This window comes from Ascaphus truei, chromosome 15, assembly GCF_040206685.1.
Source record: "Ascaphus truei isolate aAscTru1 chromosome 15, aAscTru1.hap1, whole genome shotgun sequence".
Taxonomy (NCBI): Eukaryota; Metazoa; Chordata; class Amphibia; order Anura; family Ascaphidae; genus Ascaphus; species Ascaphus truei.
The window spans coordinates 13,255,517-13,270,389 of record NC_134497.1 but is presented as its reverse complement, the minus strand read 5'-3'; the positions used below and the strand labels follow the sequence as shown (position 1 = coordinate 13,270,389).

The following is a 14,873-nucleotide window of genomic DNA, read 5'->3' as shown; positions in this document are numbered from 1 at the left end:
GTGGCTCAATGATTGATCAGTGGCTCAGCTAACTGGGCCACCTGTGCTGAAGCAGGGGTATCCCTAATACCAGTCCTTGAGGACTGGCGTTGGCCAGGCCTGGTGTACAGAGTAGGGGTTTTTTTTAGCAATAGGTTTGAGTAATTGTTTAGCAAGTGAAATATTATGCAAAGAAATGTACACATTGGATTCTAATTGTGTGTGAGCACACGTTAAGATCTGGCCTTTAGAAATAATGGGTTATTGGATCTTGGATATTCAGGTTTACAGCATGGCAAATATTTGTTCAATTGAACTGAGAACACCAGATGGTGCCAAGATCAATAAAACACCAGCGTAGAAGAATTTTTCCTCTTCAAAGACTTAATAAAATGAAATTAGAACAGGGGGTTTTCATTACATTTACAGAGCAGGGGGAAAAAATATTTAAGAACATGCAGAATAAAAACTGGTTTTCCCAACATCAAGAACCCCAATTACACAAGGATTTAGAATAAATTCATGCATTTTCAAACGTCGGACAGCACGGAGTTAGTGGGAAATGTGACGTGTGGACTCATCGCAAATTGTAAACCAAGAGGTTGTCTATTTGTAGCTATACGGGTTAAGCATAATATAGTGACATTTTGGGTGAATTTTTGGAAATATTTTTGGTGCTGTGGATTTACTTTTTTTCAAACAGGTTATTTTTACCTAAACAAGTGTCTTTTATGTGGGGTTAAGGACAATTCGACGCGGCCATTGAAATATCCATCTACTTAACCTTCTTCATAACCCTTTGAGCAGTGATGAGTGAAGACATTGTATGCCTTTGTATAAATATGTATTACATCTGGAGATACTTCATCACCAAACTTTAACAACTTTGTGTACACGATTCCAAACCCATACTGTATTTTAAAATGCAGAGGAAGCATTGAACAGTTTCCTTATAAAAAAAAGTTTTATTATTATACGTTGTACAGTAAACAATTTTGGCAGCAGCAAGAAAATAAAGACAGTTGGCATATAAAAATATAAAAGTATTTGTTGAATATTAAAGATTATCAAATAGCCTTCTCAATGACAAATTCCTTAACCAATATATAAAAATAACAATAAAATGAAATGATAATCTCTCTCTTTACATTCTGTTTCTATCTCTGCATTCTCCGTCTCGCCCGTGCTGCTGCGCTCTCTGGCGTCCCTCCACTCTGGCGTTCCTGTACTCGCTCACGCCCTCTTTCATATATGCTTTCTTTTTCTTATGAAACCCATTCCTCCCTCTCTTATTTTCCTTACGTGTTATTGGCAAGGTGCATAAAATACCGAAAATGTTTTACACTAAGAATGGAAGACAATTTCTTTAAGATACAGTACATTGGGTGAGCCCACTCATCTGATTCATCCCTTTATAGCTAAAAAAAACCCAAGGAAATGTAGGATTAAGTAAGGCAGATATTATCATCGTCCTATTCTGCTACCACCGGTTGAGAGTTCAGAAAAGTGGCATGTCCGTCACTAATTCTCTTTGTAAGTGTCTGAGCTAATTGCTATGTATCCTGTTCCACAACCTTTCACAATTGTTTTAGCCTTTCCTCTAATGCAACCAGCTCCCTTTCTATTTCGTATGGAAGATCAGCGTTAACTTGATCGTCAAAGTATTTCTTGATGTCCTTCACTTCCTCTTCCCAAAACTCTTTGGAGATTTCAAAAAGTTCATTCAAATTAACATCTCCAAGGCCCTTCAAGTTCAGGGCACCGTCTGCCGGGATGTAGCCGACTGCTGTCTTTTTGGCACAGTCTTCTCCATTGATCCTTCTGAACATCCATTCCAAGACACGGCTATTCTCTCCATAGCCCGGCCACAGGAAATTGCCCTGCTTGTCCTTACGGAACCAGTTGACGTGAAAGATCTTGGGCAGTTTGGCCGATGGGAGATGTTCCATGCTGAGCCAATGCGCCAGGTACCTGCCAAAGTTGTAGCCGAAGAATGGCCTCATGGCAAACGGGTCGTGCATTATAATTTTGCCTGTTACGAAGGAAAGAATAAGATGGGGTGTCATATATTGTCTCTCTGGCTCCTAATTGGTGTGGCCAAGTTGGGAAGAAGGGAAATCCCAGCATGCATTGAGAGAGTAGACCAACTTGTCTTGGACGGAAAAACCCTTCAGAGCTTTTACAACACCTCAACACATTACATAGGGATATAACACAAAGATTTATACTGTAGCTACCTTTGTGTTCAGCTGCAGCTGTTGCCTCTGACCTCATGGCTGATCCTACAAAGACTCCATGTTGCCAACTCAATGCTTCATATACCAGCGGCACACCTGTAGACCACAAGAATAGTACAATTAATATATTAAAGCGGCAAGACCAGCCGGTCGGTTCTTTAAATAAAAGCAGGTGGTCTTTGGGGCTGAACCCCATAAATTTCATCTCTGGGGACCCCTTGCTTCTGGAGATACTTAACGTCCGTAGCGGGTGCCGGTAGCCGCTCCAGCTCGGTAGCTGGGGTTCACGTAATGGCGGCGTTTCAAAGCTCTGGTGTCCTGCGGGCCAATAGGAAGCCATGACATCATCTGGTGTGTCTTCCTATTGACCCGCGTGACGCGGGAGCTTTACATTTTCGGGAGATACCGGCGCCCCCCTTTGGAGATCTGTATTTTGAGATTCCGGGATTCCTCGGAGCTGAAATAAATGAGGTTTAGCTCCGGAAACCCCCTGCTTCAATCCTGCTAAGCAATGCTAAACATTGAATGCACAAAATGACACTTCATCTTCCACCTCGAGATCCTGTTACATTGTATGATTATCAGGGACCTGCCTGTTTGTTTGCTGGGGCTTCTCAAAGATAAAGGGAGAAGGAGCAGCTCAGCGAGTAAAGGCACTGACTGCAAACAACGACACTGTGTGTGAAGCAGGGGAGCCGGGTTCAATCCCGGTGGTTGGCTCCTTGTGACCTTGGGCAAATCACTTTATCTCCCTGTGCCTCGGGCACAAAAAACATAGATTGTAAGCTCCACGGGGCAGAGACCTGTGTGTGTAAGAAACCCTATGTACTGCGGGCTCTACTGTAATTGTAAAGCACTTTGAATCTCATTGGGAGATAACCTTCGGGGAGAGTTACATGGTGCACAGATTATAATGAGATTTATCACATTCTGCGTCTCTGCCCCAGCTTGCACCTTGGGGAGAGTCAGTAGGAGGAGTTGGGGGAGTTACACGGTGCACAGAATATAATGAGATATATCACATTCTGTGACTCTCTGTCCCAGGTTGCAACTTGGGGAGTCAGTAGGAGGAGCTGGGGAAGATTACTCTCTGTGCTAAGTTGTTGTTGCTGTTAGTATCTATCAATAAGTGATTCTTACTACATACAGTACTCATTAGCAGGGGAGCTTGGAAATATTTCTCTTGGGTCAAGAAATACTACCATACAACATGAAACAAGAGGAGATAGATTAATAGGGAAGCAGGCATGTTAACAAAATACATTTTTGATCACGTGGAGTAGTTTCTAATTTATGTTTTACACTAAGACCGAATCTCGTGCACGATATCATAGATGTGCTTCAAGACACTCACCAGCTGGTCTGCGCCCACCGAAAATGATGCCCTCAATAGGCACTCCTTCTGGGGATTCCCAGGCAGGGTCAATAATCGGACACTGGCTGGCAGGAGTGCAGAATCGAGAATTGGGATGGGCGCAAGGTTCGCCTATAAAAAAACAAAAGTAAACAGCTTTCCTGTTATGGTCTTTGCACAGCTGGGCGAGACTTAAAACACCATGTGTTCTCGACAAAAGTAGGGTTCCTGGGTGTCCTGCTAAGTGCAGCCTTGGCAAGGCGATTTTTATCAGGAATAGGTTCTAACGAGATAGTGGTTTATTGGGGCTTTCAATGCAGCCGGCAGCTTTAAGCTGGCCAGGAATGTCACGTTGTGTTTATTAGCATGAACACACAGAAACTTTATATTTGAAGCATAAATGCTGCGTGATGTTTAACAGGCTTCGGGTTTTGTCCTAGAAAGTGCAATAGGACTGATTTGGCCCTACTGCACAGAAAACCCCAGTGACTTCAATACACCGGACCAGCTGCATTACACTTAATAGAAAAATGAGAAATCCCGAAATATTCAGCATGCAGTCTTTCATTTCTTTATTTTATCAAATGATTTTACCCCTCTGCTTAGTTCATTATATTCTTATACCCAGTGTTCGACAAACCTATACATTTGCTCGCCCCGGGCGAGTGGATTTAACATCGTGGCGAGCTCCTATTGGCTCAAGCAGCACACGTGTGGTACTAGGTGGCGAGTAGATTTTTTTTGCTCGGCGAGTAGATTTTTTGGTGATTTGTCGACCACTGCTCATACCTATACTTGATTACACTAGGGTAACTAGTATACTAATTCACCAGTCAAAAAAAGAGGATACCAAGCCGGAACAACCATCACGCGTGCGCAGTGGGCTTTCATCGCTCACGCATGCGCGAACAAAAGCGCGTGCGTAAGCGATGATGAGTGCTGACTGCGCATGCACGAACGAAAGTCGGCCACACATGCGCGAGCGAGGAGTGCCGGCTGCGCATGCGTGGTCGGCGCTGGCACGTGCGCACCCAGAGATTCCGTTATTTAAACATTCCTCCCGGGTGGCGGCTTTATATCAAAACCCCGGACATGTTCGGAAAAATACGGATGTATGGTAACCTTAGGGATACTGACAGCAAGGGAACGCGCGGTAGAAGGTAAGAGAGCTACAGAGGCTTCCTCCCGACAAGCTGTTTAATTGTTGTGGTGGAAGAGTGCGGGGCCTCTGTAACCGCGGGGCTCGGCGCGGTGGCACAGATAGCACCGCAATCACGCCGGCCCTGATTTCTACTCCTTAGGGTCACTGAACCCTGAAGAGGTTATTCTACATCTTCTGAAGCAGCAGATCAGGCCATTTTTCGGCGGAAATGTCCCAACGGCTGCTTTGGCAGATATAGAATAAGTGTCGGACTGTGATAGATCTTTACACTGCTGTGGAGGCAATGCCATGTATTGAAGAGGGTGATGCACTGATACCATAAGGGCAAACACAATGCATTGCCGGCCCCATTGGATGCCTATGGGGTTATAAACAGTGTCTTTCTGCTCTTACCGTCCTCTGGAGTCCACTCCTTGTTCTTCCATGAGGTCAGGGTAACGCCTGCGGCCAGGGGCTCATTAATGCCCTCCCAGTAGATGCCACCATCGCTTGTTTCAGCCACATTGGTGAATATAGTGTTCTTTTGAATGGTCTCCATGGCATTGGGGTTCGTTTTTTCCGATGTCCCAGGGGCGACTCCAAAAAAGCCATTTTCGGGGTTGATAGCTCTGAGGTTTCCTAGAAATCACAGAATGTTTAGATTGTCACATATCACACACACACATATATATAAAAATATATATATATACAGCTGTCTGTGGGTAGGTTTACTGGCTATGCATCTTAACCCAGGCTGTGCTGAAAAGCTGTGCAATGCAGCAAGCATAAGCTTATAGGGGTCCATGTCAAAATGGATTTGAAGCAAAAAGTGTGCTCATTTGCATGTAATTTCCTAGAATCCCTTGCTGCCGTGGAAGCACTGTATGCTGGGCGATAATGGTGAAAGGCAGCGCTGCAGACCTGTCCAAGACATGTGAATGTGCCCACAGTAATATTTCCATTTGATTATATATATATATATATATATATATATATATATAAATAATCAGCACAGTGTTTTTTTTTAAGGTCGATGGACACGGTGCAAAACAACTCCCTGCTGCAAATATGGGACAGGATCTGAGGTTCTCTTGTCTGTTAAATAAATCCCCCCCATGTCTGCCGCAGCACAATATAAAAGGTACCAAGGTGGAATCCACAAACTACACCGGCAACTTAAGCACCTTCCATCAAACCGTTTCTTCATTTTTACAACCTAACCCAGCGACGTCACGTCTCCGCACATTTAAAAGCACCCGAATTCATATGAGTGACATTGTTCCATTCAGCAGGGCTGTTCTATGCAAGTGTGCTCAAGTCCTATAGAATGAGTGTGGCATCGGTGGCTGGAATTCCGTTGGATGTTTTAGCTAGACACGTTGTAAACATTAAGTCTTGAATACCTTGCTCATCAAACTTCATCCAGGCGATGTCGTCCCCCACGCACTCAATTTTCCACCCCGGGAGGGACGGATTCATCATGGCCAAGTTCGTTTTCCCGCAAGCGCTGGGAAAAGCAGCGGCAAAGTACTTCTTCTTTCCCTCGGGATTGGTGATGCCCATAATCTGTAGTAACGTTACAACTGTTACTTTCTGCTATGTTGGCACATTAAAAATGTGTCTAGGTATATAGTAATAATAACAACTTTATTTCATATAGCGCGTTTCTCCCAACGGGGCACACAGCGCGTCACAGTTACGGTATAGCGCACTGTACGCAGCACATAGGAATGTTACAGACACAGTCCCGGCCCCGTAGAGTTTATAATCTATGTTTAGGTGCCTGAGGCACAGGGCGATAAAGTGACTTGCCCAAGGTCACAAGGAGATGACACCGGGAATTGAACCAGGTCCCTTCCTACTTCAAACTCAGTGTAATTGTTATCAGTCAGTGTTTTTACTCACTGCTGTCTATTATCCACTCCTTCTAGATGGATAGATGGATAGATAACAGACATATAGATAGATAATCAGACAGATAGATAATCAGAGAGATAGATAATGAGAGAGAGAGAGAGAGAGAGAGAGAGAGAGAGAGAGAGAGAGAGAGAGAGAGACAGAGAGAGAGAGAGAGAGAGAGAGAGAGAGAGAGAGAGAGACAGAGAGAGAGACAGAGACAGAGATAGGGACAGAGACAGAGACAGAGAGAGAGGATAAATGGATAATCAGACAGATAGATAGATGGATAATCAGACAGATAGATGGATGGATAATCAGACAGATAGATGGATGGATAATCAGACAGATAGATGGATGGATAATCAGACATATGGATGGATAATCAGACAGATGGATGGATAATCACACAGATGGATGGATAATCAGACAGATGGATGGATAATCAGACAGATGGGTAGATAATCTGATAGATAGATGGATAATCAGACAGAAAGATGGGTAATCAGATAGATAGATGGATAATCAGGTAGATAGATGGATAATCAGACAGACAGAAAGATGGATAATCAGATAGATAGATGGATAATCAGACAGACAGAAAGATGGATAATCAGGTAGATAGATGGATAACCAGGTAGATAGATGGATAATCAGACAGACAGAAAGATGGATAATCAGATAGATAGATGGATAATCAGACAGATAGATGGGTAATCAGACAGATAGATGGATAATCAGACAGACAGAAAGATGGATAATCAGATAGATAGATGGATAATCAGATAGATAGATAGATGGATAATCAGACAGATGGGTGGATAATCAGATAGATAGATGGATAATCAGATAGATAGATGGATAATCAGATAGATAGATGGATAATCAGACAGATAGATGGATAATCAGACAGATAGATGGATAATCAGGCAGACAGAAAGATGGATAATCAGATAGATAGATGGATAATCAGACAGATAGATGGATAATCAGACAGACAGAAAGATGGATAATCAGATAGATAGATGGATAAACAGATAGATAGATGGATAATCAGACAGATGGGTGGATAATCAGATAGATAGCTGGATAATCAGATAGATAGATGGATAATCAGATAGATAGATGGATAATCAGATAGATAGATGGATAATCAGACAGACAGATAGATGGATAATCAGACAGTTAGATGGATAATCAGATAGATAGATGGATAATCAGATAGATAGATGATAGATAGACAGACACAATTTGGATTCCCTTTCTTTGCTGACAAATCTATGTAGGTAAGGGAAGGATGTAAGGTAGACTATAAAACATGGACTATAAGACCTATTCTTACCAGCATGTGTTCAGCCAGCCAGCCCTCTTCTTTGGCGATGCGGCTGGCAATCCTGAGGGCGAAGCACTTTTTCCCCAGTAGAGAATTTCCTCCGTAACCGCTTCCAAAGGAGATAATCTCTCTCCGCTCCGGTATGTGGGCGATGAGAGTCTGCTCGGGGTTACACGGCCAGTTGTTCACCAGAGATCCTACAGCGGAAATAATCCCATGCGCTAGTCAGTAACATGGATGCGTCTGGAAGCAGCAAAACGCGTTGCACTGCGCGATTTCTTTTACATTACAGGATTAGAGCAGGGGGTCTCTGGAGCTGAACCGTGTTAATGTCAGCCCCGGGAACCCCCTGACCCCAGAGATACTTGTAGGTGCTGCCGGTATCTCTTTAATGTTTAAATGTCCAGGTCACACGGGCCAATAGGAAGCTGCAAGGGATGACATCACAGCTTCCGATTGGCCCACGAGACTCGGGACATTTAAAGGCCGCCATTATGTTAGGCACACAAGTTCTTTGGCTGCAGATACCGAAACCCGCTAAAGAGGTATCTCTGGAAGCAAGGGGAGCCCGGAGCTGAAAGTAACACAGTTCAGCTCGGGAGACCCCCTGCTTTAATACTATAATAATAAAAAATCATTAAAAAAAATTGCGTCGTTTTGCGGCTTCGAGCACATGTTTAATTGTGTAGCGTACATGAAAAGCACCGACTTTCTGTACAATATTTCACTTTTCTTTGAAAATTAAGAAAAGTTTAAAAGATCTTTGCTAAATCCAAACAAACACAATACATAATAAATCATGTTGTTTGTGTTTCTTGGGGACTTATAACTTAGTAAGGAAAGCTTGAGTTACAAAACTGTTTCTTAAAACATTCACAATGGCACCAAGATCTGGCAAGATTTCGCCCGTTTCATAGTTTAAATGTGTTTGTAATATATAATGTATTATTAACACAATAATCTGTGTCCAGGACATACTTAGCAATGAGTGGTACTGTAAATATCAATGTATTTGTTCCCGGTAAAACATTTAATAAATAAATAGTGCGAGTTTACAGAAGCCCGTAATATAATATTTTAAATCACTGCCTGTTTAAAAATAGAAAAAAATGAGGATGAAAGGGTATACAACAACTCAACCCCCTTATAACGCTGCGCTTGGGGTCCAAAGAATTCCATCACGTTATAAGCGGATCGCATTAGAAATAATGTACAATTGTATGCATTGTACAGTAAAGTATTTAAGATACCAATAATCGTGTTGTAAAGTATTAATAAATACGAAAATTGGGAGCCACGCTGACATCGTGTTATAAGCGGATCCGCGTTGTAACGGATCGCGTTATAACGGGGTTGAGCTGTAATTGTTTCTGGTTCTGGCTCAGAGAGGTGAGGAAATTATGAGATATACAGTATAGAACAGCGGTTTCCAAACTTTTTTTGGTTAAGGAACCCTATGAAATTCGGAGGAACCCCCAACCCTCTCTCTGTCTGTGATCAGATACATTGTAAATTCTTCTGTATTTATTACAACGTTCAAATAACCATCAAATTGCAGGGAACCCTTTAGGGATGTCGGGAAACCCAAGGAACCGTGGTTGAAAAACACTGGTATAGATGTTGAGATAAAAAATTAACTGCTATAATTAATACTCATATTAGAGGAGTAACAAAATAGCATTATGTATAAGATAAAAGAGTAAAACAACAGAGAAACAAAAAATTAATCATTAATAAAAATAATGGAGATTATATATTTTTTAAAGATTAAGCATACAAACAAACTAAAGACTTGAAGATAAAACCTAGGAGTAACATGATAACTTTAGCTATGAATAACTGACGTCTGTCCACTAAAAGGTATCACAACCTGTATGTGCATATAAACAAACATTTACACATGTAAAAGAATAATAATGGACACGAATATGAATTTTGTATACTTCTTGGACTATGCATTTTCCATATAGGTATTTAAAGAAAGAAAGTGGCTTACTTTTTAATGGCAAAGGACAGCCCATGGAATGGAGGCATTTCACAAACTCTCCGTCCCCCAGGGATTCCAAAATCGCCGTTCCCATCCGGGTCATAATCCTCATGCTCGCAACCACGTAAGGGGAATCAGTCAGCTGGATTCCAATTTTGGACAGTGGGGAGCCAATAGGACCCATGCTGAATGGAATAACATACATTGTCCGTCCTGCAAAAAAAAAAGGAGGTTCAGATGTCGTGGGGTGCGCCGATGAGTATGTAGAGAGTTTGGGGGGGTTTCTTGATTCTTTTGGGGTCAATGTATCAATGCAGATAAAAGTGTATGTAGACGCGCTGCTCTGTGTTTGTGAAGCAGGGCTGCGGGGTATGTAACAACAGTTTCTTCTGTCTGATGCAGAATGTTAAGGTTACACCACTTCAGATACGGGGGATTTGGGGGGACAGATAAAAGGGAAAAAGAATAGCAGAGAGAGACTCAGAATGAGGTCATCTCATTACAATCTGTGCACCATGTAACTCCCCCAACTCCTCTTACTGACTCTCCCCAAGGTGCAAACTGGGACAGAGACGCAGAATGTGATACATCTCATTATAATCTGTGCACCATGTAACTCCCCCAACTCCTCTTACTGACTCTCCCCAAGGTGCAAGCTGGGACAGACACGCAGAATGTGATACATCTCATTATAATCTGTGCCCCATGTAACTCCTCCCCAACTCCTCCTACTGACTCTCCCCAAGGTGCAAACTGGGACAGAGACGCAGAATGTGATACATCTCATTATAATCTGTGCACCATGTAACTCCCCCCCAACTCCTCCTACTGACTCTCCCCAAGGTGCAAGCTGGGGCAGAGACGCAGAATGTGATACATCTCATTATAATCTGTGCACCATGTAACTCCCCCCCAACTCCTCCTACTGACTCTCCCCAAGGTGCAAGCTGGGGCAGAGGTGCATAATGTGATACATCTCAGTATAATCTGTGCACCATGTAACTCCTCCTACTGACTCTCCCCAAAGTGCAAGCTGGGGCGGACGGGGGAAATTGGAGCAAAATGCTTTGATACGTAGGTGCAGTGTAAAAAGACCCCGGTTTTGGACCAAAATTGCCTTGATACACAGACCCCAAAGTATTGTATGAAGTACACTACCTGCAAAACACAAATTTACACAAACTTTAAAGATAACTCTTTGAATTGCAATTGGCTGTTTATTATCAACTCAACTCAATAACTCAATAACTCAATTGCAATCGGTTGTTTATTATTTAGCAAGTATCATATGAAACCTAGAGATTAAACTGACATCATATGTTCCTGTTTTGTCTCACATTCATTCACTTATGGAAGTCTTCACAGCTTTTCATAAGGCAAAAGTTTTTAGCACAAAGTAAATTGCCGTCAATTTAATCAGGAACTAGTTTCCGTCGTATTGAGGCGTCGGTGAAATCTGAGAAGGGTGTCACACTTAAAGATTGAAACCTGAAAGGGTTAATATGCAACCTATCATACAAATGAGGAAATGAGGAAGCGGACCAACAGAATATTCCTCCCTTTCCACCCCTCTCTCACTCAGATTAGTTATTAGTAAGGTCTATTGTTATTTGGGGTTCCTAACACTCACGTACTGTTACCCCTACCTTTTTCAGAGTGGGTGTTTCAGAGCGACCCTTTTCTCAGATGTAGAATTGCAAACGCACACTGAATTAACACCTTATAGGAATGATTAATATATTAGTCTAAATGTTAACAAAGCTGTATAATTACAGTATAATTATACATGCAATTCCTCTAATCTGCCAAATTGGCTCCATATGTTTTTCCTACTGCGTACCTTTCATGCACCCAGGGAATCTGGCTTTAAATGCTTTCCCAAAATCATCCTCTGACATCCAGCGACCCAGCTGACTGATTCCACTTTTGGCAATGGGTACCGTGTCTCTCTGTTCCTGAGTAACAATCACAGTCCTGCTTTCAATCCTCGCCACGTCCCGTGGATCTGTGAGGGCCAGCCAGCTACATCAAAGGAAGAGAGAGACGTGTGAACACCTTTATCCAGGGAGGGTACCGTTCTGTATGGTTTAGGTGTTCTGATCAGAGATTCGCTAAGGAATTTCAAGAATTCTATCTGGAGCTCGGAACCCTTGTATAAGCAAACGTATAGTACAGATGTTTTCTGGGTTTTTTTTGCAAAGCACTGTGTAGACTTTCAGCACGTGAGAATAACAAGTGTATATTATGTATATTTGGCCAAAATGCAATTCAAAGATGATATTCTTGACTTTAAGCAAGACATGTTTTGTTAATAAGAGTGAAGGTGTAACTGTTACATACGTCTATAACATATATTATTATCTCTTACTGTGCATGCAAAGCCTTGTATACAATGTACTGTATAACCCGGCTCACTTCATGTAACTATGTATTTGTAACCATGTATCTGTCATCATAACTCTGTGCCCAGGACATACTTGAAAATGAGAGGTAACTCTCAATGTGTTACTTCCTGGTAACACATTTTTATAAATAAATAAAGCTCTGTGGATCCCATTCAATTGCTGATACTTACCTTGTGAGAACAGGAAGGCAGAGAGCCTTTTTAATCAAAATATTTGAAAGAAGAAAAAAAAAAACACAAGTGGTACTCATGTTTCATGTATTCGGCTTCACCATAGCACTGCGCACACACACACACACACACACACACACACACACACACACACACACACACACACACACACACACACACACACACACACACACACACACACACACACACACACACACACACTTCCCCTGTGTGTGTGCCTGTATGTGAGAGCAAGCACTCATTTCTACCATTCTTTAATTTGATGAACTTCTCCCCATTTTGCAGCGTATCTGCGTGCATTATTTCTGCAATACTATTTGCATAACATATATTGCAATACATATCCGTGGCTGATACTTTACTCCTCATACATCGAACTTGGCCCCTTGCAGACGCACTTATCAGAAAGCCTTCCTACTGTCTCTGTACGTTCTTCCTACCTACCAATTAGAGTGTAAGCTCTTCGGAGCAGGGACTCCTTTTCCTAAATGTCACTTTTATGTCTGAAGCGCTTCTTCCCTTTCTGTGTTATTTGTAACATTTGTTATTTATATGATTGTCACGTGTATTACTGCTGTGACGCGCTATGTACATTAATGGCGCTCTATAAATAAAGACATACATACTATTGCCGTATCGTCGCGCCTGTGTACATGGTTGGCAGCGTAGAAATAAAACCCAATACACGCATACAGTACATGGCACTCCCAGGATGGCGCTGCGTCTCCCAGGATGGCGCTGCGTCTCCCAGGATGGCGCTGCGTCTCCCAGGATGGCGCTGCGTCTCCCAGGATGGCGCTGCATCTCCCAGGATGGCGCTGCGTCTCCCAGGATGGCGCTGCGTCTCCCAGGATGGCGCTGCGTCTCCCAGGATGGCGCTGCATCTCCCAGGATGGCGCTGCGTCTCTAACTCACCAGTTCTCATACTTCTCCAGTCTCTTGATCATCCCAGTTTTCTCCATGAGTCTCAGCATCTTCGTGTTCTCCTCCTCCGACCCGTCACAGATGTGGACGCTGTCCGGCTGCAGGAGTCTCGTGTTGGCGACTATGAAGTCTCTTACTTCGGGATTTAAGTCGTGCAGGTCTCCTTGGCTCACAATGTCAGTGACTCGGCGCTCTGTCTTCAGCTGCGGCATTCTTGCGAGTTATAGGGATCGCTAACAGAGAAGGTGGCGATACTGCGCTCTGAAAAATAACCACATGTATTCATCAATGTGAGAACAACACTACATTAGTACAGCAAAAGTATAACGATGATAACTTGCAAAGCGCTTTTCAGTTCGAATAATTGACTTGACGATGATGCAGTATAGCAGTATAGCTATCTAAATAATTTAGTTCTGTGCATTATACTTTACAGGTGTATTTTATGCAGTCAGTACTGGGGTGGAAGCTTATTGGTACATTTCTGAAGTTCTGGTGCGCATGGCGGCTTCCAGAGGAATATCGGGGTGGTTATTAAAGGTGAATAATGCTCAGAGAGGTCACGTAAATTGCCCAAGAACACAGAGAATATGAATAGCCCCTACCTTTTCCATTCAAGCCCACCCGCCTTAACCAACACAGCACAGGAAGGTTGTTATTAACCTCTTCCCGGCTGTGTGACTTTACTCAAACTGGACAAGAACCCCACAAAATGACGGTAATGCAAAAAAAAAAAAAGACAGAACTAAAAATAGAGTATAACAATAAAATACATTATTATTACATCATTTGGCATTTCCGATCCTGCTTGCAAATACTCACCACTGATTCAGCTTGGCTGTGATTTCTCTCTCTCTGTTCATATGATGCTAAGGAAGCTCGGTGATAAGAAGATGATGACCATGCTCGTTTAAATACTTTTTCAAGGGAGATCTCCTCCCACCCCCCAAAAAAACTCCCCACCTCTTTTCGTCACGTTTGTCCTGCCTCTGGGACTGAGGTCATCAACAACCCTTGTCATAAAAGATTTTGTCAAACAACAAAATGCCGAGTGAGCTAATGATTGAACAGGTTATTGATTGCTAAATACCTCCTTGAGAGATTCATTATCGTCTTGTAGTGACAGAAGACATGCAAGACTTTTATAATACAAAGATGCATTGGGAACAAGATCAAGTTCATGGTATAGGGGACGAGCTTCAGGCTTGGTTATCTCCCATTAACCTCCCCCATGGGAAAGGCAGCAATCAACACATTGCTGCCATATTTGGGACCGGCGTACCTTTCTTTAATGGCCAGGTGGCTTCTAATGCATTGCGGGGGGAAAAAACGTGTGGCGACAAACGGGGGGCCACAGATATAAACGTGGCGTATACAAAAAAGTAAATACTGAATATAACTACACCATGCAATTATCCTGCCTAAA

General features: G+C 42.7%; 1 protein-coding gene across 1 annotated transcript; it reads right to left on the bottom strand.

Moving 5' to 3' along the window:
• Nucleotides 1-934: 934 nt before the first annotated feature.
• PCK1 (phosphoenolpyruvate carboxykinase 1) lies at nt 935-14,392 on the bottom strand. The gene is made up of 10 exons (XM_075571645.1): nt 14,270-14,392; nt 13,439-13,708; nt 11,768-11,949; nt 9,937-10,140; nt 7,950-8,137; nt 6,115-6,277; nt 5,126-5,350; nt 3,571-3,702; nt 2,217-2,312; nt 935-2,011 (listed from the first exon to the last, which is right to left on the bottom strand). The coding sequence occupies exons 2-10, from the start codon at nt 13,657-13,659 to the stop codon at nt 1,557-1,559; spliced, it is 1,866 nt and encodes a 621-aa protein (XP_075427760.1). The 5' UTR covers nt 13,660-13,708; nt 14,270-14,392; the 3' UTR covers nt 935-1,556.
• Between the last annotated feature and the right edge of the window lie 481 nt (nt 14,393-14,873).

Bases quoted from the DNA above. Each gene is read 5' to 3' on its own strand.
- PCK1 (XM_075571645.1), bottom strand. From the start codon at position 13,659: ATGCCGCAGCTGAAGACAGAGCGCCGAGTCACTGACATTGTGAGCCAA. The intron at 5,351-6,114 runs GTATTCAAGACT...TGTGATTTCTAG, and splicing joins GATGAAGTTTGATGAGCAAG to GAAACCTCAGAGCTATCAAC. The intron at 2,313-3,570 runs GTGAGTGTCTTG...TGTGGTCTACAG, and splicing joins CGGTGGGCGCAGACCAGCTG to GTGTGCCGCTGGTATATGAA.